At 42.0% G+C, this 25,597-nt stretch overlaps 1 protein-coding gene across 1 annotated transcript in view; it reads left to right on the top strand.

Moving 5' to 3' along the window:
- Window positions 1–2,763: 2,763 nt before the first annotated feature.
- The window catches only part of tab1 (TGF-beta activated kinase 1/MAP3K7 binding protein 1), a 45,036-nt gene continuing 22,202 nt past the window's right edge, over window positions 2,764–25,597 (top strand). The window contains exons 1-3 of the mRNA XM_043679324.1: window positions 2,764–2,781; window positions 6,727–6,969; window positions 15,854–15,940. Coding sequence (XP_043535259.1) covers window positions 2,764–2,781; window positions 6,727–6,969; window positions 15,854–15,940 — 348 coding nt within the window. The remainder of the gene's footprint in view (window positions 2,782–6,726; window positions 6,970–15,853; window positions 15,941–25,597) is intronic.

Raw genomic sequence — 25,597 nt, 5'->3', positions numbered from 1 at the left:
CATAACCATGCCCTGAGTTGATCTGCCTTCCCTGTTAGGCCTCTTGCATTGAAATAAATACAGTTTAATTTATCAGTCCCACCTTCTCCCTGCCTGCCCTGACTGTTTGACTCGCTTCTGTTCTCAACTGTACCAGTCTCAGATTGATCTCTTTCCTCACTATCTCCCTGGGTCCTACCTCCCACCTTACTAGTTTAAATCCTCCTGAACAACTCTAGCAAATTTCCCTGCCAGTACCTTAGTCCCCTTCCAATTCAGGTGCAATCCGTCCTTCTTGTACAGGTCACTTCTACCCCTAAACAGCTTCCAATGATCCAAAAATGTGAATCCTTCTCCCATAAACAGCTCCTCAGCCATGCATCCATCTGCCCTATCCTTCTATTCCTGTCCTCAGTAGCTCGTAGCACTGGGAGTAATCCAGATATTGCTACTCTCGAGGACCTCCTTTTTAAATTTCTGCCTAACTCTCAGTAATCTCCCTTCAGAATCTCAACCTTTTCCCTTTTTATGTTGTTGGTTCCAATGTATACAAGGACCTCCTGTTGGCCCCTCTCCCTCTTGAGAACATTGTGCACCATCTGTGACATCCTTGATCCTGGCACCAGGACATGGAAGATATAGAATGTAGGGAAGTAGATGGTGACATCTTGAAAAATGTCCATATTACAGAGGAGGAAGTGCTGGATGTCTTGAAATACATAAAAGTGGATAAATCCCCAGGACCTCATCAGGTGTACCCGAGAACTCTGTGGGAAGTTAGGGAAGTGATTGCTGGGCCTCTTAGTGAGATATTTAGATTAGATTAGATTAGATTAGATTACTTACAGTCTGGAAACAGGCCCTTCGGCACAACAAGTCCACACCGCCCCGCCGAAGCACAACCCACCCATACCCCTACATGTACCCCTTACCTAACACTACGGGCAATTTAGCATGGCCAATTCACCTGGCCATTGTATCATCAATAGTCATAGGTGAGGTGCCAGAAGACTGGAGGTTGGCTAACGTGATGCCACTGTTTAAGAAAGGTAAGGACAGGCCAGGGAACTACAGACTGGTGAGCCTGACATCAGTGGTGGGCAAGTTGTTGGAGGGAATCTTGAGGGACAGGATGTACATGTATTTGGAAAGGCAAGGACTGATCAGGGATAGTCAACACTGCTTTCTGCGTGGGAAATCATGTCTCACAAACTTGATTGAGTTTTTTGAAGAAGTAACAAAGAGGATTGAAGAGGGCAGAGCGTTAGATGTGATCTATACGGACTTCAGTAAGGCGTTCGACATGGTTCCCCATGGGAGACTGATTAGCAAGATTAGATTTCATGGGATACAGGGAGAACTAGCCATTTGGATACAGAGCTGGCCCAAAGGTAGAAGACAGAGGGTGGTGGTGGAGGGTTGTTTTTCAGACTGGAGGCCTGTGACCAGTGGAGTGCCACAAGGATTGGTGCTGGGTCCACTACTTTTCATCATTTATATAAGTGATTTGGATGTGATCATAAGAGGTACAGTTAGTAAGTTTGCAGGTGACACTAAAATTGGAGGTGTAGTGGACAGCGAAGAGGGTTACCTCAGATTACAACAGGATCTTGACCAAATGGGCCAATGGGCTGAGAAGTGGCAGATGGAGTTTAATTTAGATAAATGTGAGGTGCATTTTGGGAAAGCAAATCTTAGCAGGACTTATGCATTTAATGGTAGGGAACTTGGGAGTATTGCTGAACAAAGAGACCTTGGAGTGCAGGTTCATAGCTCCTTGAAAGTGGAGTCGCAGGTAGTTAGGATAGTGAAGAAGGCGTTTGGTATGCTTTCCTTTATTGGTCAGAGTATTGAGTACAGGGGTTGGGGGGGGTCATGTTGTGGCTGTACAGGACATTGGTTAGGCCACTGTTGGAATATTGCATGCAATTCTGGTTTCCTTTCTATCCCATGTTGTGAAACTTGAAAGGGTTCAGAAAAGATTTTTAGGGATGTTGCCAGCGTTGGAGGATTTGAACTATATGGAGAGGTTGAACAAGCTGGAGCTGTTTTCCCTGGAGCATTGGAGGTTCAGGGGGCGACCTCAGCGAGGTTAATAAAATCATGAGGGGCATGGATAGGATAAATAGACAAAGTCCTCCCTGGGGTGGGAGAGTCCAGAACTAATGGGCATAGGTTTCGGGTGAGAGGGGAAAGATATAAAAGAGACCTAAGGGGGAACGTTTTCATGCAGAGGGTGGTACAAGTATGGAATGAGCTGCCAGAGGAAGTGGTGGAAGCTGGTACAATTGCAAAATTTAAAAGGCCTCTAGATGGGGATATGAATAGGAAGGGTTTGGAGGAATATGGAGCGGGTGCTGGCAGGTGGGATAGACTGAGTTGGAATCGACATGGACAGGTTGGACCAAAGGGTCTGTTTCCGCGCTATACATCTCTATGACTGTATTTCAATACTGTGGCTACAACAGGAAGTCAGAGGCTAGGAATTGTGTGGCATATATCTTGCCTCCTGTTTCCTCAGAGCCTGTCCAGATTACCCATCCAGGAGTGGATGGAATATTCCTCACTTGCTTGGATGAATGTAACTCCAACAACACTCAAGAAGCTTGATACCATCCAGGAGAAAGCAGCCTGATTGAGTGGCACCCCTACCCACCACCTTTAACTGTTACTCTCTCTACTACTGATGCACTGTGGCATCAGTCTGTAGCAAAATGCATTTCAAGAACTCAGTGCTCCTCAGACAGCTCGTTCCACATTACAACTACTACTATCTAGAAGGACATGGGAGCACCACCTCTTGTAAGTTGCATTCCAACCCTCTGACCACTCTGATTTTGGAATTATGCTGCTGGGTCAACTCCTCCCCTAACAGCATTGAGAGTCTGCCTACAGCAGATGGGCTGCAGCAGTTTCAGAAAGCAGCCTCACCAGGGATCTCCACACCCTGTGAATGAACAAAAACAAATTAGAGTAAGTCATTGCAGTTGCCAGGGTGTCAGCTGGAGTCTGTTGTTGGGGAGGGGAATTTGGGTGGGAACTGAAGACAATAGTCCTGGCAAACACTTAATTGCAGGAGATACCGGCACTTCCAAAGTTAGATGTCAACAAGCAATACCACAGTAATAGTGCATGAGTGGGTTGTGTGGCTGAACTGTGTGTCACCAGTATATACTTGGAACATGACCATCATGAGAAGACCTCTCTTTGTCGAAGGTTTAGCTTGCCATTTAAATGACTTTTTCACAACTCTTCCTTCGACCATGTTTTTACTAGTGTCTGAACGTAGGAACTTCTGAAAAACTGAGGAGCTTTATTCCTGACACTGTTCTCATGAATGCTCCCTGTGTTTATCCAGCCTCATTGTGGTTTCAGTTTCATTACCATACACAGATCCTGTAATGATGTGTTATATATCCAAGTCATTAATATGTTTCAAAGTGCAGTGGTCCTAACACCGCTGGTAAACTACCACTGAATAGTTCGCTTGTTTGTAAAACTGCCATTTACCACAACTCACTGCTGTCTGCTCTCTGGCCAGTTTTGTCCAAATGCTACTTCCATTCTTTTGTTCCCATGAGCTTTAATTTTGCTAATCAGTCAATTGTGTGGTATTTTGTTCTGTGCACATCAACACACTGCCTTCAAAAACTCATTCCATGAATTCAACAAGACCTCAGTGAAGTTAGTTGATTGGATTGGCCTTTATCAAACCCCAGTGATTTTCCTTAATTACGCCATATTTTTATAAATGCCAGTTATTATGCGCCAGATTCCTGTGTTGTAAAATTTTCTTCCACCATTGATGTTGAGCCAGTTGCCCTGCAATAGCCAAGGTCATCTCACTTCCAATTTTAAACAGCACTTCTGTATCCAAGTACGGTTGGAAGCTGTGGCCAGAGTCTCCACATTTTCTATGTTACTTCTCTTGGTAACCTAGGATACAGCCCATGCAGGCCAGCTGACTTTGCAACTTGGAGATCTGCATACCTTTTCAACACCACTCCCTCTTGATCTAGTTCTGTTCTGTCCAGTATCATTACTGGCTCCTCCAGTATTGGCTGCATTGCTACATTGGCAACACCGTCTTGACTGGTGATGAATGCAAAGTCCTTAGCACATCACCTGCACCCTATGTCTTTACAGGAAGATTTTGTTTTTGTCCCTAATCAGCAGTGTATTTCCTCTGACTATAAAAGATATAAATGAGGGAGTTGAGTGCAGTTGTCACAGAGTGCAGCTGGAGCAGTGTGTAAAGCTGAGAGCTTGGTGAGGGAGTTCAGCAAGGAGGTAGGTGAGTAATTCTTCCTTTTTTGAACTTGAGAGTGAGCTGATTAGTACCTGGTTCAAATCCAGTCTTGCGTGACTGTCTGTGTGAAGTTTGCAAGTTCTCCCTGTCTCTGTGGGTTTCAGGCCGGGTGCTGTAGTTTCCTTCCATGGTCCAAACATATACAGTATAGATGGATTGCCATACTAAATTGCCCCATAGTGTGCAGCCTAGGCTATGATATATCCAGGGTTATGGGAATAGAGGCTGAATCTGAGAGGGACACTCTTCAAAGGGTCGCTGCAGATTTGATCGGCCAAATGGCTTTTATCTGCCCTATAGGGATTCATTGATTATATGACTTGCTTTGTACGCAGATTTTAACTTTGTTATAAATAACATGTTTGGAGCTGGTATATTGATTGATTACTTCCAAACTCCTCCTTCAGTAATGATTGATTGGGAGATCAGATTCATTCTTCACAACATTTTCAACTTGGGCTTCACAGTGAAATCAGAGACTTTGGGTATTCTGTGCTGCATTTCCTATTAACAAAATGGCTCGAGAAGGGCTATACAGTCGTTACTCCGACACTACTCTCAAAGGAGTCATCTGATGATATTCAAAGATTGCAAACTTCTTTTGGAAGAGTTTAATTATCACAAGTGTAGATGTAAATAAATCTAACCTACGTAGTTTTATCTTTAACATAAATCTATGACATTCATTGCCTTTCCAGTTGAACAGGGGCCTGGGATAAGCAGCTTTTGTCTCCTAAATGTATATTTAGAATCTCTCCTGTCAGCCTATTCCATCTGGAAGTCCAGATTCCCTCCCTTTGTTGGATCTCCTCCAGCACAGACCTGTTGTGAATTTGCATGTGGCAAACGTATTGGCAGCTGGTCCTGGGACCTTGGCACAAAGGGTAGATGTTTGATATATCACCTGTTCTGGCTCTTTAAAACAAACAGTTTAGTCCCAACTCCTGACCAAAGCCTCTTGCGGTAACCTGTTGAGTTATCCTTGGGAGCTGCTACTGAATCTGAGTAGGTCATGAGTTTCAACATGCTCTGTGAAAACAGTTCTCATTTTCCCTTTTCCAATTGTTTTAAATTAGTGTGATGGCTAATCATCAACCCTCTCAATGGAATCTATTTCTCCCCCACTCACTCTGGGATTGCCATCTGATACCTACACAACAAAGTGGAAATTTGCCCAGGTGTGTCCTGTCCACAAGCAGCAAGACCAGCTCAATTCAACCAATTGCTGCTCCATCTATCTACTCTCAGCTACTAGCAAGTTCATCGACTGTGCTTTTAATACTTTACTAATCAATCTGCCAAGGCTACTTGGCTCCTGACTTCACCACAGCCTTGGTCCTTATGTGGAGAGAGAGCTGAACTCCAGAGGTGAGGTGAGAGTAACTCCCTTTAATATCAAGGCCGCATATAACACTGACATCAAGGAGCCCCAATAAAGTTGGAGTCAATGGGAATTTGGAGGAAAACGCTCCTCCATTTGGAGTCATTCCTGGCACAAAACAAGGTGGTTATAGATATTGGAGGTCAGTCACCTCCGTTCCAAGACAGGTCTGCACAGATTCCACAGCGAGGGTTTTCTAATCAATCCATTCCGATGTGAGCACACACCACTGCAGCAGGTGGGACTTGAACATAGGGCTGCTGGCTTAGAGGTAGGGGCACTACCACTGCAAAACAACCCTTATTTTCACAAGGTAGTGACTTAGGCCAAACCATCTTCAGCTGGGGTGAGGGGGAGTTGTTGTTTTGCAGTCATGGGTGAGGGGTGTGAACCCCCCCCCCCCCCCCCCCCAATACCATCCATCACTGTCGAATTGCCCCAACACTGATTCCCCTCAAATTCTACAAAAACAGCTCCAGTTGTTAATAACTCATTTCTGTCCAAATGTAACTGTGGTCCAGCCAACATTAAAACCAGTTCTTGACCCTTCTCACTCTGGGGTTGTTTACTGCCACTTATTGTCGAAGGAAAAAAAATTAGTCAAACGATAGTATTCTAGTTTCTCACTCAAACAGTGCATTTATTACTTTCATTGCAAGGGACTCAACCTTAAAGGGACAACAGTCTTTGCTCAGAGTCTGCCCTTTGGCAGTTACAATCATATTTAATACACAAATCCACGTCAATCATGTATCGGTTTCCTCTTATGAACCTTCTTATTGATGGTCAAGCCTTGGTAACATAAAAGACCAATCACTTTACGTTTTGGGTGCATGGTATTTGGCATTAGGTCATTTCCTTCAAACTACAGCACATGTTGAATGTGGTCTAGTTTCCTGTTGTCTTGCTGAATTGGGACAAGTTATGTTAAGTTAGCTTAGCTCATGTACATGCTTGACTACATATTTTTATGCTTAAGTGGAAGCAGGTCTGATTAACCCCACATTGTCTCTGTGTTTAGCTGCACATTTACTGTCCCCGCTCTCAAATATTTTAGGTGAGTTACTTTATATGCTGGCCCCATTTTTCAGTCCTCCACAACACTCTGTTGAAACCACCAGCTGATTTCAATGTACTTTCTCTCTCCAGTGAGGATGAATGCTACCTCTACGGTGTCTTCAATGGATACGATGGGAGTCGAGTCTCGAAGTTTGTAACGCAGAGGTTGACAGCAGAGCTGTTGCTGGGACAGCTGACTCTCAGTCACAATGATGCTGACATCCGCAAGGTGCTATTGCAGGTATTGAACCACGTCAGAATATCACAGCAGTCTGGGCAAGGAGGCAAAGCCACTCAATCATAGACTTTAGATCAAACCAGTGACAGGCTGGAAAGTGGGTTTAAATTGAAACTTGTGGGCAGGAGGTTTGAAGTTTACATTCAACCTGGTCACAATTGGGTTGATAACTGAGCCTGATAAACTTCAAACACTTAGCTGAAGATTTATAAAGCTTCTAAATCTTAATCTGCTTTTGGTTTGTATCTCTCAAATAGAGAGTTAAGATGAGGGTGTTTTTATAAGTTTATACTGTGATCTGTCTGTCCTTTGACTTTTAATATTAAGAATTGATATTAAGTTCTCCTAGAGCAGTGTTTTTGAACAGTAAGACTGCTAACGCTGCATTTTGAGCAAAGTGTGTTGCGTTTGTTTTTTTGGTAACTTCTGGGTCTGTAGATTGTTAAAAGGGCAGAAATGGTTTGTAGTAGGGTGATGTGCTTTTCCTGTCTGATGTGGGAGATCGGGGAGAATTTGAATGTCCCCGAAGTGTGTTTGTTTGCCACTTGGATCAGTTGGAGCAGCAGTTAAAGGTCATGAGGAGTTTACGAGAGTAAAGGGGTGTGACGGATGGCAGTTTAAGGACAGTGGAGGAACCGCAGATACAGTCAGGGAAATGACTGACCACTAGGAATGGTAGGAGAGGTAGGTAGTTCAGGAGATTCCTGATGTTATTCCCATCTGAAGCAGGAATGTTGTTTCGGATACCGTAGAGTGGATGCCCTCTCAGGAGAAAGTGAGAACTGCAGATGCTGGAGATCAGAGCTGAAAATGTGTTGCTGGAAAAGCGCAGCAGGTCAGGCAGCATCCAAGGAACAGGAGAATCGACGTTTCGGGCATAAGCCCTTCCTCAGGAGCATAGAACTGAGTCAGGTTTCTGTACTGTGATTGGCTCCACTGTAACGAGGAATATGTTAGGTTCCAAGCAATTGATCGTAATAGCAGACTTTCTAGTTTGGGGCCCAGACTGAAGTTTCTGCATTTATCAATGAGACATCTCTCTCTCTATGACATCAGGATAGTGTGTTGCCTCCCTGGTGCCAGGGTCAGGGATGTCTTGGAGAGGGTACAGAATATTCTGAACGGGGAGAGTGGCCAGCAGGAGGTGGTTATATACATTGGTACGAATGACATAGGTAAGAAAAGGAATGAGGTTTGGCAGTGAGAATACAGGAAATTAGGCAGGAGGTTAAAAAGTAGGCCATCGAGGGTAGTAACATCTGGACTACTACTGGTGTCATGTGCTAGAGTGTAGGAATAGGAGGGCAGAGTAGCTGAATGCGTGGCTGAGGAACTGGTGCAGGGGACAAAGGTTCACATCTTTTGGACCATTGGGATTTCTTCAGGAGTGGACATGAACTGCATAAAAGACAGGTTCCACCCGAATTGGAAGGGGCCCAGTTTCCTTGTGGGGAAATTTGTTAGTATTACTCTGAAAGTTTTATACTAGTTGGGGGGGAGGAGGGGAAGCAATAGTCAGAAAAGGCTGAGGCTGTTAATGTAGCTAAGGGAAGCAAGTCTAACAGTCAAGGCAGACAAGAGATTGGCAGAGATCAAAGTAAGATTGATATATTAAACTGCATGTACTTCAATACAAGAGACCTGACATGTAAGGCAAATGAACTTAGGGCATGGTTTTGGAAGATATGACTGGGATATCATACCTGTTACAGAAACACGGCTGAGGGAGGGACAGGAATGGCAGCTTAATGTTCTGGGGTGCAGACCCTATAGGAAGGATAGAGAGGAGGAGGGAAGTAGCATTTTTGGTTAGGGAGAACATTACGGCTGGAAATAGGGGGGATATTTCTGGGATCATCCAGTGAAGTCATTTGGGTGGAACTGAGAAATAAAGAAGGGATTATTGCCTTGTTGGAATTGTATTGTAGGTCTTCAAATAATCAGCGGAAAATTGAGAATCAAATATGTACGGAGATCTCCGATATCTGAGTTGAAATGGTAAGGGATTTTAACTTTCCAAACAGACTGGATCTGTCCGTGTTAAGGGTTTGGCTAGGAAGGAACTTAAGTCTGTACAAGAAAACTTTTATATTCAATATGTGAACGTATGTACTAGAAAATGAGCAATACTTGACCTTTTATTGGGGAAATAAGGCAGGGCAAGTGACCGAGGTGTCAGTGGGGGAGCACTTTGGAGCAAGTGATCATAATCCAGTTAATATTAAAATAGTTATGGGAAAAAGATAGAACTGATCAAAACGTTCAAGTTCTAAATTGGACAAAAGCCAATTTTGATGGTATTAGGCAGGAACTTTCAAATGTTGCTTGAGAAGATATTTGCAGGTAAAGGGATGGCTGGGAAATGGGAGGCCTTTAAGAACGAGATAGCAAGAGTTCAGAGAGAGTATGTTCCTGTTAGTGTGAAGGGCGAGGCTGGTAGGTGCAGGGAATGCTGCATGACTTGAGAATTTTAGGCTCTGGTCAAGAAACAAAAGGCATTTATCAGGTGTACACAGCTGGGATCAAGTGAATTCTTGAAGAGTATAAGGGCAATAAGAATGTACTTGAGGGAACATAGGAGGGCAAAAAGGTTCAGGAGATATCTTTGGCAAATTGAGTTAAGGAGAATCCTAAGAGATTCTATAAAAAAAACGAGTAACAGAGTAGGACCTCTTAAAGATGAGCAATGGCCATCGGTGTGTGGAACCACAGGAGGTGGGTGAGGTACTAAACAAGTATTTTGTGTCATTATTTACTGAGAGAAGGACATGGATGCTAGAGAACTTGGGGAAATAGTGATATCTTGAAAAGTATCCATATTACAGAAGAGGAGTTGCTGGAGGTCTTAAAATCGTAAAGGTCGATAAATCCCCATGACCTGATCAGGTATTTCCCAGATCTTTGTGGGAAGCTAGGGAAGAGATTGCTGGGCCCCTTGCCGAGATATTTGTACTGTGGATAGCTACGGGTGAGGTGCCAGAAGACTAAGAAAAAGTGTAAGGAAAAGCCGGGAGCTATAGACCGGTGAGCCTTACGTCAGCAGTGGAAAAGTTGTTGGGGGTATTCTAAGGGGCAGGATTTACATGCATTTGGAAAGACAAGGACTGATTAGGGATAGTCAGCATGGATTTATGCATGGGAAATAGTGTCTTACAAACTTGATTGAGTTCTTGGAGAAGTAAGAAAGAAGATTGTTGAAGATAAACTAGTAAACGTTGTTCTCTATGGGTTTCTGTTACAAAGTCGAAACAGTGTACATTCATTGTAAGGTATAAAGTGTTTTCTGAATTTTTAAAGTAAATTTAAAGTCAGCCATAGCTGCAGAACAGCTAAGAGATGGGCTGTTCAAAAATAGATATACATGTAACAATGGGCTGTTGCATGGGTACCTGAGGTTTGGTTGCTGTTTTGACAACAAGTCAAATTTAATCAATTAATTTAAATTTCGCCCAGAATAATAAACCCAATTGAGTTTGAATTTACTGTATTGACAACCTTGGACCAATGAGAGGGTACGATGTTGGGTATAAAACCAGGGCATTTTGAAAATTTGGTTAGCAACTGCCACTGAACAGCAGAGCTAACTGCCCATCTAACATCTCGCTGTCAAAGAAATAAGGCCGCACTCTATCAAAGCAGCTTCCTGTAAAAGCAGCAAAAAGAAAGACGACAATCCAAGGAAATCAGCAAATGGAAGATTGAAAACAGTGGAGAAGACAGAGACTGTATGGACTTGAGATGAAGTTATGTAATGTTTAATAAGTGTTATTGGAGCAGCATTTTTATAGAGTTGGAGTCAGACAGGAATTAGTTTAGAAAAAGAGGGTTCAGTTTGCTAATTTTGTTTAGTGTTCACTATTCGAGTTAGAAAAATAACAATTTATTTTTCTTTAAAAACTGGAAATTAGGAGTTCTTTTTCACTCCCTCACACTTTTAACAGATTATGAGGCGAGCTTTTCTGGGTGTTTGGTTTTAATTAACACTGGTTCAGCCTCTGCATTGTCACACTTCAGTAAAGCATTCAGCAAGGTTCGAGATGGTAGACTGGTGAGTAAGGTTAGATCCCATAGGATCCACAGGGAGCTAGCCAACTGGATACAAAATTAGCTGGACAGTAGAAGCCAGAGGGTGGTGATGGAGAGATGGTTTTTGGACTGGAGGCCTGTCACCAGTGATGTGCCATAAGAATCAGTGCTGGGTCGTCATTTATATAAATGCTTTGGATTTGAATATAGAAAGTATGGTTAGTAAGTTTGCAGATGACACCAAAATTGGCAGGGGAGTGGACAGCAAAGAAGGTTATCTCACCGGACAATGGGACCTTGATCAGATGGGCCGAGAAGTGGCAGATGGAGTTTAATTTAGATAAGTGTGAGGTATTGCATTTTGGAAAGGCAAATCGGGGCAGGACTTATACAGTAAGTGGCCCTGCGCTATGTTGCCAAACAAATTGACCTAGGGATGCAGGTGCATAGTTCCTTAAAAGTGGAGTCACACGTAGGTAGAGTAGTGAAGAAGGCATTTGGCACACTTGGTTTCATTGGTCAGTGCATGGAGTATAGGAGTTAGGATGACATATTGTGATTGTACAGGACATTGGTGAGGCCACCTTTGGAATACTGAGTAAATTCTGGTCACCCTTCTATAGGAGGGATGTTAAACTTGAGAGGGTGCAGAAAACATTTACAAGGATGTTGTAGGGACTGGTGGGTTTGAACAATAGGAAGAGGCTGAATGGCTGGAGTTTTTTTTACCTTGGAGCATCAGAGACTGAGGCGGTTTATAAAATCATGAGATGCATGGATAAGGTCTCTTTCCTGTGGTGGGAGGGTCCAAAACTAAAGGACTTGGGTTTAAGGTGAAAGGGAAAAAATGTAAAGAGGACCTGAGGCGGTAACGTTTTCATGCAAAGGGTAATGCAAGCGACCAAAGGAAGTGGTGGAGGAGAGTACAATTACAGCATTTAAAAGGCATCTGGATGGGTCAGTGAATAAGGAATATTTAAAGGGGTATGGGCTAAATGCTGGTAAATGGGACCAGATCAGATTGGGATATCTGCTCAGCATGAATGAATTGGACCGAAGGGTTTGTTTCCGTACTGTATGACTCTATGATTCTATGTATGGAAATGTCATAAACAGAAAGGAAAAAAATAAACAGAATCACTGAATTGATACAGCGAAGGAGGGAGTCATTCAGCCCATTTTATCTGCTGCAGTTTTCCGAGTGAGCATCATGACCTAGTGCCATTCCCCTGCCTTTTCCCAGTAACCCTGCACATTGCTTCTATTCAAATAACCATCTAAAGTCCTCTTGCATGCCTTTACCTGCCTCCACCACTGTGTCAGGCATTACATTCCAGATCCTCACTATTCGTGTGAAAGAAGTATCTTTAAATTGCATTGCATTTGTTTTTGCAAATTATCTTGTCTGTATCCTCTCATTCTTGGTACTTTTATGAAGGAGGACAGGTTTCCCCCCATTAACTCCATTCAGACCCCACGATTTTGCAAATGTCTATCAAATGCTGCCCAGATCTGCTGAGTTTCTCCAGCACTTTGATTTTATTTCAGATTTCCGCCATCTGCAGCATTCTGCTTTTATTCACTGTTAATTAATCCTAGGTTACTCTGATTTATTAACTACTCTCCACCATCCTGCCATATTTAGTGACTTGTGCACACACACCCAGGTTTCTCTGCTGCTATACAGTTGAGCCTATTATTTTATGCTATTTCTCCATGTTGTTTGGAATACAATGAGTACATTTCTCTACATTATTACCTACAACTTATCTGCCCACTCCCGAATTTGTCCTTTGAAGTTAAATACTTCCCTTACAGAGTGGTTCCAAGTTCTGTATTGTCCTCAAAGTTTGAAGTTGAACCCTGTGCACCAAGATCTAGATCAGTAACATACATCAAGAAAAACAAGGTGCCAACACCAGCCTCTGGGGAGCTCCACTACAAACTATTGATTAGATTCCCTACAGTGTGGAATCAGGCCCTCGGCCCAACAGGTCCACACCAACCCTCCGATGAGTAACCCACCTAACACTATGGACAAACCGGAGCACCTGGAGGAAATCCACGCAGACACAGGGAGAACGTGCAACCTCCACACACAGTCGCCACAGGCTGGAATTGAACCTGGGACCCTGGTGCTGTGAGACAGCACTGTGCCACCTCATTCTTCTCCAGGGTGAAAAAATTCCTTCACCATTACTCTGTTTCATATCAGTCAGCCAATTTTGTGTCTGCTTCACTACCGTCCCTTTTATTCCATGAGTTATAATTTCACTCAAGTCTATTGTGTAGCACTGTATCAAACCTCTTTTCAAAGTCCATTTCCATGACATCAACAGCATTATTTTCATCAACCCTCTCTTGTACCTCATTAAAGAACACCAAGTTTGTTAAACATGAATTTTTCTTAACAACTCTTTGATGGCTTTCCTTGATTAATGCATATTTGTTATTTTGTCTTTCTATTATTTCTAGAAATTGCCCCACACTGAAGTTAAACTGATTTGTCTGTAATTGTTGGGCTCATCCTTGCACACATTTTGAACAAAAGATAACATTTTCACAATTCTCCAGTCGTCCGGTACCACTACCTGATTTGAAGGAAAACTTCTGTTTTCCCTTCCTTCAGTACAATTGGGTGTGTTTCATTCAGTCCCAGTTCGGTATTAATGAGAGGTTCTGGCAGCCTATCCAACATCAGGGGAACAGAGGTAAAGTGAGCAGTGATATGCTCGAAGAGATTTAGTTTGGTACTAATATTGAGAAACAAAACCTCCAATTTATGGATAATTCTAGGCATCACATTTTCAGATTACATTGTTCACCATTTGGTTAGCTTTTTTGATTTCAGAAATTTAGTGAATTCAAATTTCACCATCTGCCATAGTTGGATTCAAACCATGTCCTCAGATTATGAATTACTCTAGACTGATGTAGTGTAATTCCCCGAAGTAATTGTTCTATAGTAAGGTGATGAAGTTCTGTAAATATATTTGGGGCTTCAGTATGAGGCATTATGGTCTGGAATAGGAACCTGCATATTAATTAGGTACAGGACTAGACCCCTTGAGTTTGCTCCACCATTCAATAAGATTATGACAAATGTGATTACTCCCTATTCCTGTCTGCCTTTGATAATCTTTCACTTACCAAGACTCTATCCACCTCAGCCTTAAAAGGATTCAAAGTCTCTGCTTTTAAGGACAAACGTATCAAAAAAACCTCTGGGGTAAAATGTTCTTATCTAAAATGAGTGATCCCTTATTTTAAAACAGTTCTAGATTCTCTCATAAGAGGAAATATCCTTTCTGTATCCATTCTGTCGAGCCCTGTTGGGTCTTACATGTCTCAATCAACTCACCATTTAATCTTCTAGAGTCCAGGGATATAGGTCTAGCCTGTCCAGCTTTTCCTCACCAGGTAAGCAACCTATTGAAGGTATTAGTCTGATAAATCTTCACTGAATTGCTTTCAATGTATTTACATTCTTTGTAGATAAGGAGATCTATATTGTGTGAAGTTTTCTAGATATGATCTCAATGGCGTCCCATATGACTAACACAAAACTTCACTACTCATGTTCTGCTTTCTTTGCAATAAATAATAACATTCTGTTCGCTTTCCTACTCATTTGCTGTACCTGATACAAACCTTGCGATTCATACGCAGGGTCACCCAGATCCCTCTGCAACTCGGGGCTCTGCAATCTCTCACTCTTCACAGTGAATGTGCTTTTTATTTTTCTTGCTGAAATGGACAATTCCATATTGTACTACATTTTTCAGACCCTTGCCCACTCACTTAATCTATGTATAATCCCTTTGTCAGCTCCTTATGTCCTCTTTACAACTCACTTTCCTACTTACCTTTGCGCCTTCAGCAAATTTCAGTGCTGTACCTTTGGTCCCTTCACCTTGCGCTCTTGAGAGGGAGGAAGCTGATTCAATAGTTACTTTCCATGGGAAATTGAATATTTACTTCAACGGAAGATGTTTGCAGCAGTGGGCAACTAACTTGCTAAAGAACTGCACACAATGGGTACAGTGGTCTCTGCTATGCTTCCATGGTCACAATGTTTACCATCAGTTGAGTCAAAGAGTCGATATAAAACTCCATCAAACACTGCTAGGACAAGGGCAGCATGGGGTTAGATACAGAGTAAAGCAACCTCTACTCTTTTAAACTGACATCAAAGCTCGCTGCACACTGCACCCATCAAACACTTCCAGCATAGGGACAGCATGGAATTAGATACCAAGTAAATCTAACTGTACAGCTTCCCCATCCAACACTCCCATGACCAATCCAGCCTGGGTATAGATACAGAGTAAAACTACTCCTACACTGTCCCCATCAAACATTTTCAGTACAGAGACCACATGGGTTTAAGATACGGAGTAAAGCTCCAACAAAACCATCCACAGCAAACACTCCTAGTGCAGGTACAGGGCAGTTACATGGAGAGTAAAACTCTCTCAACACTGTCCCTATCAAAGACTCTCAGGAGCGGCTCAGCACAGAATTATATATAGAGTCTACTTACATCAAATGAAAGTAAAGCTCCTTCAACACTCACCCCCAACAAACACCCCTAGGACAGGTACAACACTGGGTTAGATACAGCGCTTCCCATCAAACATTCCCAGGGTAGGTATGGCATGAAGTTAGAGACTGAATCAACCTCTCTTTGATTCAGTGTGCCAAAGTGTAGTGCTAGCTGGGATAGGTGCCAGGATATGCCCGCTGTGCTTTTTCCTCACTTGACTGTTCCTTACTAAATTGACATTAGGTTTGTTCACGTTGGTCTCTGATCCTGAGGTATGAATGGCTACATAATCTGAGACATGTTTCTTCTTCACAGGCATTTGACGTGGTGGAACGCAGTTTCTTTGAATCAATTGATGATTCTCTGGCGGATAAGGCCAACTTGCTGTCTCAACTTCCCGAGGTAAATCTAACTGTAGCTTGAATTGATGAATCCATCTATATAATGTTTATACATGGGTTTGTAGGGCCGCATAGTCTATTCACACGAACTTGCAGCATACAGTATGTTATCATCATTGATCTTAGGATTGTTCCAATACCCTAAGGCTCTGGCTGACAATCAAATTGCTCTTCCTTGCATATTTATAGCAATTGGACCGCGGATCACCTTTTTCAATCCCTCTACTGTTCCTGATTTTCCCCATTCTACAGTGTCTGCTAAGGGCACACATTCCTTTCAGCTAAACATTGGGAAAACCAAATCCAATGACTTTGCTCCTTGATCACCAATTCAATCTCACTGTTTGAGGCTGAACCAGATTCTTTTAGTTCTGATCTCTTACCCATCCGCAATGTTAATCGCTCCATCATTGACAGCTGTGCCTTCAATCTGAAACAGCCTTAAGCTCTTGAGTTTTCATCGTCAACCATCTGCTTCCCTGTCCTGACTAGGGGAAGAGTTTATTATGCCAGAAACCCCAAGAAAATCAACATTGAATTAGTGACAGGAGCTCACTAAAATTAATACAAGGAGGGAAATAGTAACAATATATCTGCCTAGAGGTCAGTGTTGAGTGGGGTCCCGCTGGGCTCTGTTCTTGGGCCTCTGCTCTTTGCAGTTTTTATAAATGACTTGGATGAGGAGGTTGAGGGGTAGGTAGTAAATTTGCAGATGACACAAAGGTTGGAGGTGTCGTCAGTAGTATAGAGGGCTACTGCAGGCTGCAGCGTGACATAGACAGGATGCAGAGCTGGGCTGAGAAATGGCAGATGGAGTTCAACCTGGATAAAGTGGTGCACTTTGGAAGGCCGAACTCAAATGCTGAATATAGGATTAAAGAGAGGATTATTGGCAGTGTGGAGGAACAGAGGGATCTGGGTATGCAAGTACATGGATCCCTCAAAGTTGCCACCCAAGTGGATAGGGTTGTTAAGAAAGCATATGGTGTTTTGGCTTTCATTAACAGGGGGATCGAGTTTAAGAGCCGTGAGGTTTTGCTACAGCTCTACAAGTCCCAGGTGACACCACACTTGGAATATTGTGTCCAGTTCTGGTCGCCCGACTATAGGAAACATACAAAGGCTTTGGAGAGGGTGCAAAGAAGGTTTACCAGGATGCTGCCTGGACTGGGGGACTTGCCTTGTGAAGAAAGGTTGAATAAGCTCGGACTTTTCTCTCTGGAGAGAAGGAGGAAGAGAGGTGACCTGATCGAGGTGTACAAAATAATGAGAGGAATAGATAGAGTCAATAGCCAGAGACTTTTCCCCAGGGCAGGATTGACTGGTACGAGGAGTCATAGTTTGAAGATATTAGGAGGAAGGTATAAAGGAGACATCAGAGGAAGGTTGTTTACGCAGAGAGTTGTGAATGCATGGAATGCGTTGCCAGCTGTGGTGGTGGAAGCAGAGTCATTGGGGACATTTAAACAACTGCTGGACATGCACATGGATAGCAGTGAGTTGAGGGGTGCGTAAGTAAAGTTACTATATTTTACATTAGGATTAAACCTCGGCACCACATCGTGGATCAAAGGGCCTGTTCTGTGCTGTACTTTTCTATGTTCTATATCGTGTGATCCTGGGACCAAATGATTTCTTCTCACAGTGAAAAGTAGTGAGAGAGAATATTGAACACTCTCTAACTATAATCTGAATTGGGAACTGTTCCTTTTGATTGGGAATTTGCACATCCTCTTCATTTAAGAAAGGTGACAGGTAGGAAATACTGACTTATAGACCAGTTAGCTTGACATCTGTTCACCGACAATGACTGAATTTAGTTGTGTAAGGCCTTTAGGACCCAGGCCTTACACAAATTTGCACAGATGTCATAGAGCTACACATTACTGGGTATAAATAGAATAGTGCAGATAGAGCTCAACACTGCTCTCTGGAGCAAGGTTGCAACACTTTAGGACAATGCTTCTCAAATGTTTTTCCATTGTGACCCTATTTTGAGGTTTAGCAATTGCCATATCCCCCTAAGCGAGAATAGCAGTGTTGGGAGGAGATGTGGGGGTGGCTGGAACCTGCAAGATTGTGGGGGCAGAGCTGATGCAGCTCCAGAGTCAGAGTTCCACAGCAGGGGCTGCAATGCTGGAGATACCAACTCCAAAATTTCAGCTTGTGACCCCACCCCTCTCTGAAAGAGAGAACTTTGAGAGCACAATGGAAATACTTACCTAATGTAACTATAAGTCAGAGACTTTTATACCAATGACTACCATGTAATACTAAAATTAATACAAGGAGGGAAATAGTATTTAGTATTAATGTGTAATAAATAGCATTACTTTGAAGTTTAAGCCTGAAGACAGCATAAAAGTAAAAGAAATGTTTTACAAAAAAGGCCAAAAACAGCACAGATCCTGCTGAGTGGGAAAGATACAAATACAAGCAACTTATAAGAGTTACTAAAAAGGATTATGAAAGGAAACTTTCCAGGGATATCAAAATCAATGAGTAGAAATTAAGCAGATGCTTAGAAGCAATGTTGGCCTACTGAAAGTGGGGATATTGTCAACAACCACGGGGAAATGGCAGACATGTTGAATAATTACTTTGCCTCAGTACTTAGTCAAAATGAAGGAGTGAAATAATTCCATCACCAAGTCACCCTTTATTTACACATGGAGAGTACTGGACACTAATACAGCTTTAAGTGAAGAGGAGCTCTGACACTCCTGTTTATATGTCAGCCAGGGCACCCTGATTGGGGCTGTTAATATGATCCAATCAGGAAACTCCTATTCAATGAGGTCCACCTGGCTGACGTCATTACAATCATACAGACAGTTTGCCAAAAGTCCTGAGGAAGTTCATAGTGGATTAGGGTAAGATTAATGTAAGTAAAACATTAGTAATGAGAAAATTAAGGGAATTAGTCACAAATCCCTTGCACCTGATGGTTTCCATTCAAGGCTGTTAAAGGAAGTACATTGTGGATAGCCTAACTATAATCTTTCAGAGTACCTTAGATATAGTAGCTTCCCTCTGGATTAGAAAATTGCATGTGTCACTCCACTTTTTTAAGAAAGGTGAATGAGGAAAACCAGAGAATTAGACCAGCTAACCAAAAATCTGTGGTAGGCAAATTGTTGGAGTTGATAATTAAGTATAGCGTAACTGATCACCTTGACCATTATCAGTTAATCAGGGAGAGCCAGCATAGATTCATGACAAGTAGGTCTCTCCTGACCAAACTCCTCAAATGTTTTGAATAGATGATTAAGGTAGCGGATGGGGCATGTCTTTCAATGTTGTTTGCTTGGACTTCCTGAAGGCACTTGATAAGAGACTGTTAACTAAGGTGAGGCCCATGGAGTGCAGGACAAATTACTGATCTAGCTGGGGAAATTGGTGACATAGCGGGAGACCGGAATTAGGATAATAGGTAAGTACTCAAATTGGCAAGATATGACCAGTGGTGCCCCACAAGAATCTGTGATAGGGCCTCAATTATTCATATTAATTATTAATTACCTGCATAATGGCAGTCAAAGTCCTTTTCCAAATTTGCTGGGGGCACAAAATTAGGCAGCATTGTAGACAGTGCAGATGGTAGCATAAAATGACAAAAGAATATTGATAGACTAGGTTAATAGGCAAACTGTGGCAGATGGAGTAAGCAAGTGTGAGGTTATCCACTTTGAACCGAAAAGAAAAGATCATGGTACTTCCAAGACAGTATAAAGTTAAATACAGTGGATTTCCAAAGAGACTTGGGGTTCAGGTGCAGAGATCTTGAAAATACCATGAACAAGTGCAGAAAATAGCCAGGAAGTTATTAATGGAATTCTGGCTTTTACATCTAGAGGACTGCAGTATAAGGATGCAGAAGTACAAAACCCTGGTTCAGCCCCATTTGGAGTACTGAGAGCAGATCAAGGCACACATCGGAAGGATATATTTGCCTTGGAGCGAGTACAGCTTAAGTTTACAAAAATGATACTTGAACCTGGGTTAAGCTTTGAAAAGAGATTATACAAATTAAGCCTGTTTTCTTGTATTTAGGAGGTTATTTGAAGTGTTCAGATATTAATAGGAAAAGAAAGGGTTGATAAAAATAAACCAGTTACACTGGTTGGGGATTTTGGAGCTGGGGCCACGGTCTGAGAATTAAGGCCAGACTGTTCAGGAGAGATGTTAGGAAGCACTTCTACACACAATGGGTGGTTGGGGTTTGGAACTCTCTTGTACAGTTGATCAGTTGTTAGTATCAAATCTGAGAGATTTTCCTTATGAAGCAAAGGTAATAAGGGGTATGGGACAAAAGCAGTTATATGGAATTGGGCCACAGGTCAGTCATGATTGCATAAAATGGCAGAACAGACTCAAGGGCCTGAATGACCTCCTGTTCCCGTGTTCTGAAAACAGTTCTTGACTTTGCTTTCTCTTTGATCGGTCTGTCTTGAATCCAAACTCCTGACTGCCATCAAAATACAGAATTTTTTAAAAATTCTTTAAGGGATTGATTGATGACCTACATTTTCAGCTGATTAGTAACAGCCAACATTGATTTGTAAAGTCTGGATATTCCCGGAGAGAAATTTTTGAAGAGCTATCTGAGGTTGTGGACAAGGGAAATGTGTATGGATGTTATTTCTGTGGAGTTAGGGATAGCATTGTGGATTGTTATGGACCAGGCCATAACATCCTTAAACAAAGCATTCTTAAGCAGGCAGCCCTAGACCTAACTTTGGAATTTGCTTTGGTAAGTGTACAGTGAAAATTACCCGGAGTAAGATAGCTATGTTGACTACTAGATTTTAAAACAGACAAAAAAATGTATTCCCAACATTACACAATGAAACACAAAGACCAGAATAAAGAACCCCTACAGAACTCAGCCTATCCAACTAGACTTAATTATGCTGTTCCAAATATACACAACTGTCCCAAGAAGCAAACCCCCTTTCAGTATAAATGGAACACATGCTTACAGGTTGAAGTTGAAGGGCAGAAAAGAGAGAGATTTTTCACACAACAATATGTACCACACAGTTGGTAATCCGGCAATGACCTTATTAGTCCGTCTCTGAAATGTGGCTGGAGCGTTTTTCGTACCAAATGACATGACTTTGAACTGATATAGAGTCCATTTGACATTACGAAAGCTGAATCTGCCTTTACTCTCTCTGACAGAGGTACTGGCCAGTAGCCTCTGAGCAAGTCCAATTTAGAAGTGTAAGTCACACTTTATCAACACAGTCCTCCAACCGTGGAATTGGATATGCATCAGTCTTTGTAACACTGTTGACCTTGCAATGGTCCACACATAACTGTGGGTACCATCTGGCTTTGGCACCATGACTATGGGTGAGTCCCAGTCACTGTAACTCACTTTGATTATGCCATCATGGAACATCCGCTCTATCTCCTTCCGAATCTGTGCCAGCTTTAGAGGGTTATGCCTATAAGGATGTTGCTTAATCGGAACAGCATCTGCTATCTCGACATCATGCACAATTAGGTTAGTACTTCCCAGTTTATTTCTGCATATCTCCCCATGTGACAGTAATAACTCTTTCAGGTCATTTCGATTTTTTTGTGGAAGGTAACTCAATGATTTATCCCAATTTTTGACAACTTCCTCATTGTTCAATTTGATTTGAGGAATGTCCAATTCAGAATCCTCTGAGCTTGGTTCTTCCTTCTGTGCTGTAATCATTAACACCTTCTCCTCTTGCTTTCTTTCCCTGTCAAAATACCTTTTGAGCATATTCCCATGACACACTGTGAGATTTCTTCCTGTCTGGAGTCCTTATCGGGTAGTTCACCTCACTCAATTTCCTCTCAATTTGATAAGGTCCACTAAACCTTGCTTTTAAAGGCTCACCTGTTACTGGAAGTAACACCAATACCTTATCCCCAATTGCGAATTTGTGATTTCTTATCCACTTGTTTCATTGTACGCTGTGATACTTTTAAATGCTGTCCAACCAACTCTCCATTTCTATTTAATTGTTCTGAAATTTGAAACTTAGTCCAAATGGGCGGTCTCTGAATTCTGACTTATTAGTTTCTCCTTAATCGATTTTAATGGTCCTCTTCATGCCTAAAAATTAATTCAAATGGACTGAACTTGGTCGGTTCATTTGGTGCATCTCTGATCGCAAAAAGTACAAACGGAATTCCCTTATCCCAATCATCTGGATAATCCAGACCATAAGCTCTCAACATGGTCTTTAGTGTTTGATGCCATCTCTCTAGCACTCCCTGCGATTCTGGATTGTACGCAGTTGATTTGAATTGCTTTATTCCCGAGTTAGCCATAACCTCCTCCAATAGTTTGGATGTGATGTTTGATCCTTGATCTGACTGGATCTCTATTGGTAATCTGTATCTAGTAAAAAAAATTAAGTAATTCGTCCGCAACCCTTTTAGCTGTGATGTTGCATTATGGGATTGCCTCTGGAAATCTGGTTGACACATCCATTATTGTTAATAAATACCTATTCCCGCTTTTTGTTTGAGGTAGGGGACCTACGCAATCAATCAAGACTTTTGAGAAAGGTTCCTCAAATGCTGGAATAGGTATTCAAGGCGCAGGTTTTATTACTGCCTGTGGTTTTCCGATTAGCTGACATGTATGACACATCTGGCAAAATTCAACTACATCTTTGTGTAATCCAAGCCAGTAAAAATGTCTTTGTATTTTAGCATGTGTTTTCCTCACCCTAAATGACCTCCAAGTGGTAGCTCATGTGCCACTCGCAGCACCTACTTTCTATACCCTACTGGCAAAACAATTTGATGAATCTCTGCCCATTTTTCATCTGCTTGAATGTGTGATGGTCTCCATTTCCTCATTAAGATATCATTTGTTAAGTAATAACATACAGGAACGCATTCACTTTCTTTCTCAGTAAGTGCCTTCTGATATAACTAAATTACAGCAGAAAGATGAGGGATTAAAACAATCAGCTTAGCAGAGCTAAAAATACTCGCATGTTTACCTATTTGGTCCTTCTGTTCCGCTTACCAGATCAAAGAAAGCTTCAGATAACACTACATCAGATTCCTTATCTGTGCCTTTTAATCTCTCCTGCTTCAGCTTGTGCCTCTGTGATCTTGTGATCACACAATCAGGGAAAATTCCTGGAAAAACATTCTCCATGTCTTCAATTGCCTGCGAATCCACTGGCTTAACAACTAGAGTAGGCAGCACACCTACCAGTGAATCAGCTATATCATTTGCAAGGACAAATTGTATTCCTAGAGCTGAGAGTTTGTCCAGTACTCCTACCACAAATTCTCCACTCTTCTCTGGACTTGCTAGCATCACTTTATATAACTGAGCACTTTTTGTCTTGCCATGAATTCCTTCTCTGGCAATAATGTCTCAGGAGTGCAGATCTCCCCATCGCTCAGCATTACAGACTGTGAGGATCCTGTGTTCCTTAATATTGTAACCTCTTTACCTACTACTTCTGGCCTATATGATTAAACTTTACCCTTGCATGTATATTTTTTCAGCAACTTCCTCCTTAATCAACCTCTGATTAATTTGTACACTCTGAGGCAATTGTCTAACTTGCCTTGTGTTTTTTGTTACTAGCCCAACAAAACTTCCAGGCTTGTTTGGTTTTCCTACATCTGGCTTTCTCCTAGCCCACCAACGCTGATTTTGTGTGGCCCACATTATTGCAATGAAAATGTCAGAGCTTTTTGACTTTTGTCCCCCTCAAGGGTTTCTTTTTTTACCCTGTGGTAAGTTATCCTTATGATCATCACTGAGGTCTACCTTTCCTTTTCCATGTGAGAATTTCTCTTTACTCCAATTTCTATCCATCATGGACTGAAATTGATTTTGGAAGCCAAACTGTGTTTTATGGACCAGCTCAGAATCATCAGCCACTTCAGCTGCTAATTTTGCTGTTTTAACTGTCTGCTCTTCCACATGAGTTTGCACTACTTCAGGTAATTAATTTTTGAATTCCTCACTGAGCCTACCCTCAGCCTTTATCTCCAGCCTTTTAAACTGCCTTTCCCTTTTAAGTGTCAGTTTTGAAGTTCAAACACTTTTTCTTTCTCTGCTCTCTTCTCCCCCCCCCCTTCTGTTTTTAATTGTAACTCAAACTGTTTAATTTCTGCTGCCCTTTCATTATCTCTCACCTCCAGCTCAAGCTGCTTCATTTGTAATTGAATTCTTGCCATCTCTATAGATTCTGATGGCGTTTCCAGCAATTTTAAATACTGAACTACTGCTGTAATTATCGCTCCTTTCCTCACAGAAACAGGCAGTTCCAATTCCTGCTTCTCTGCTAATTCCTGAAGCTTGGTCTTATTCACTTTTCGCAAAACTCCAAAGTAACCGCATCCACATCCAGAAAACCTTTGGTGACTGAAAGAGCCATGACTATCCCAAGCTTTGTCTACCCAACTAAACGAACACCCGAAATAAAGACACTCGCACCTGCCACTCGCTGTTTAAAATCCCGCAAAGAGCCCCCAGTCTGTGATGGTCTAGGCCAGACCACTCAAAACATTCTTAAGCAGGCAGCCCCAGACCATAACTTTGCAATTTCTTTCTGTAAGTGTACAGTGAAAATTACCCGGAGTAAGTTAGCTAGGTTGACGACTAGATTTTAAAACGGACAAAAAAAAAATTGTATTCCCAACATTACACAATGAAACACAAAGAACGGAATAACGAACCCCTACAGAACTCAGCCTATCCAACTAGACTTAATTATGCTGTTCCAAATATACACAACAGTCCCAATAAGCAAATTCCCTTTTAAAAACCAGTATAAATGGAACACATGCTTACAGGTTAAAGTTGAAGGGCAGAAAAGAGAGAGTTTACACCCAGTTCCCTGTTGAACTTCCCAGTTCAAGACTGAACTAAAACCAGCTCAGCTCAGCTAGAGAGCTGACCATGCCCTCTCTTTATACAGGTCACTTCTAAAGCATGACCACTTTGGCCTGAAGTCTCATCTGTTTACATATAAACAAAAGGCCTCTCAAAATCCTTTTCATCTCTGTACCAAGACAGACTAATCGGAGCCCGGCCTGGTTTATGGCTCCTCTGCAAAAAATCAAGGACGGAGTCTCCTCGAGCCAAGGAATAGCTTTTAGAAAAAAGGGGGCTAGCTTTGTCACAGGATAAAATGCCTCCTAAAAGGTTTTTGTCTGAAAATTAAGCCCATAGACTTGAAGGCAAAAATTTGAACAATTTGGGAAATTGAATAGCAGGATCCTCAAATTGGCAGGATCCTACTCATGGTTTCCCAAAAGGATCCCTGAGAGCCCTGAACGATTCAACAAACTTATGAATAATTTAGATAATGGAATCATAAGCCACTTATCCAAGTTTGAAGAAGATATGAAGATGAAATCAATCAATGTAAATAGAAGCATAAATTTAAAATGTTGACAAAGTAAATGGGGAAACAACTGGCAAAATGTATGTCACTGCAGGCAAATGTGAGGTTATCCAGGATAGATCACAGCACTTTGTAAATTGTGAAAAGCTCAAAATGAGAGGAGTCCAAAAAGAGGATTGGAGATAGTGGCTCACTAATCCAGAGGCTCAGGCTAACTCACTCATGATGGAATTTCAGTGCAATTCATGACTGAAATCTGGTATTGAAAGCCAGTCTGTGTCATAATG

This window comes from Chiloscyllium plagiosum, chromosome 39, assembly GCF_004010195.1.
Source record: "Chiloscyllium plagiosum isolate BGI_BamShark_2017 chromosome 39, ASM401019v2, whole genome shotgun sequence".
NCBI classification, from domain to species: domain Eukaryota; kingdom Metazoa; phylum Chordata; class Chondrichthyes; order Orectolobiformes; family Hemiscylliidae; genus Chiloscyllium; species Chiloscyllium plagiosum.
The sequence above is the reverse complement of the archived record's forward strand: the minus strand, read 5'-3'. Positions and strand labels throughout refer to the sequence as shown.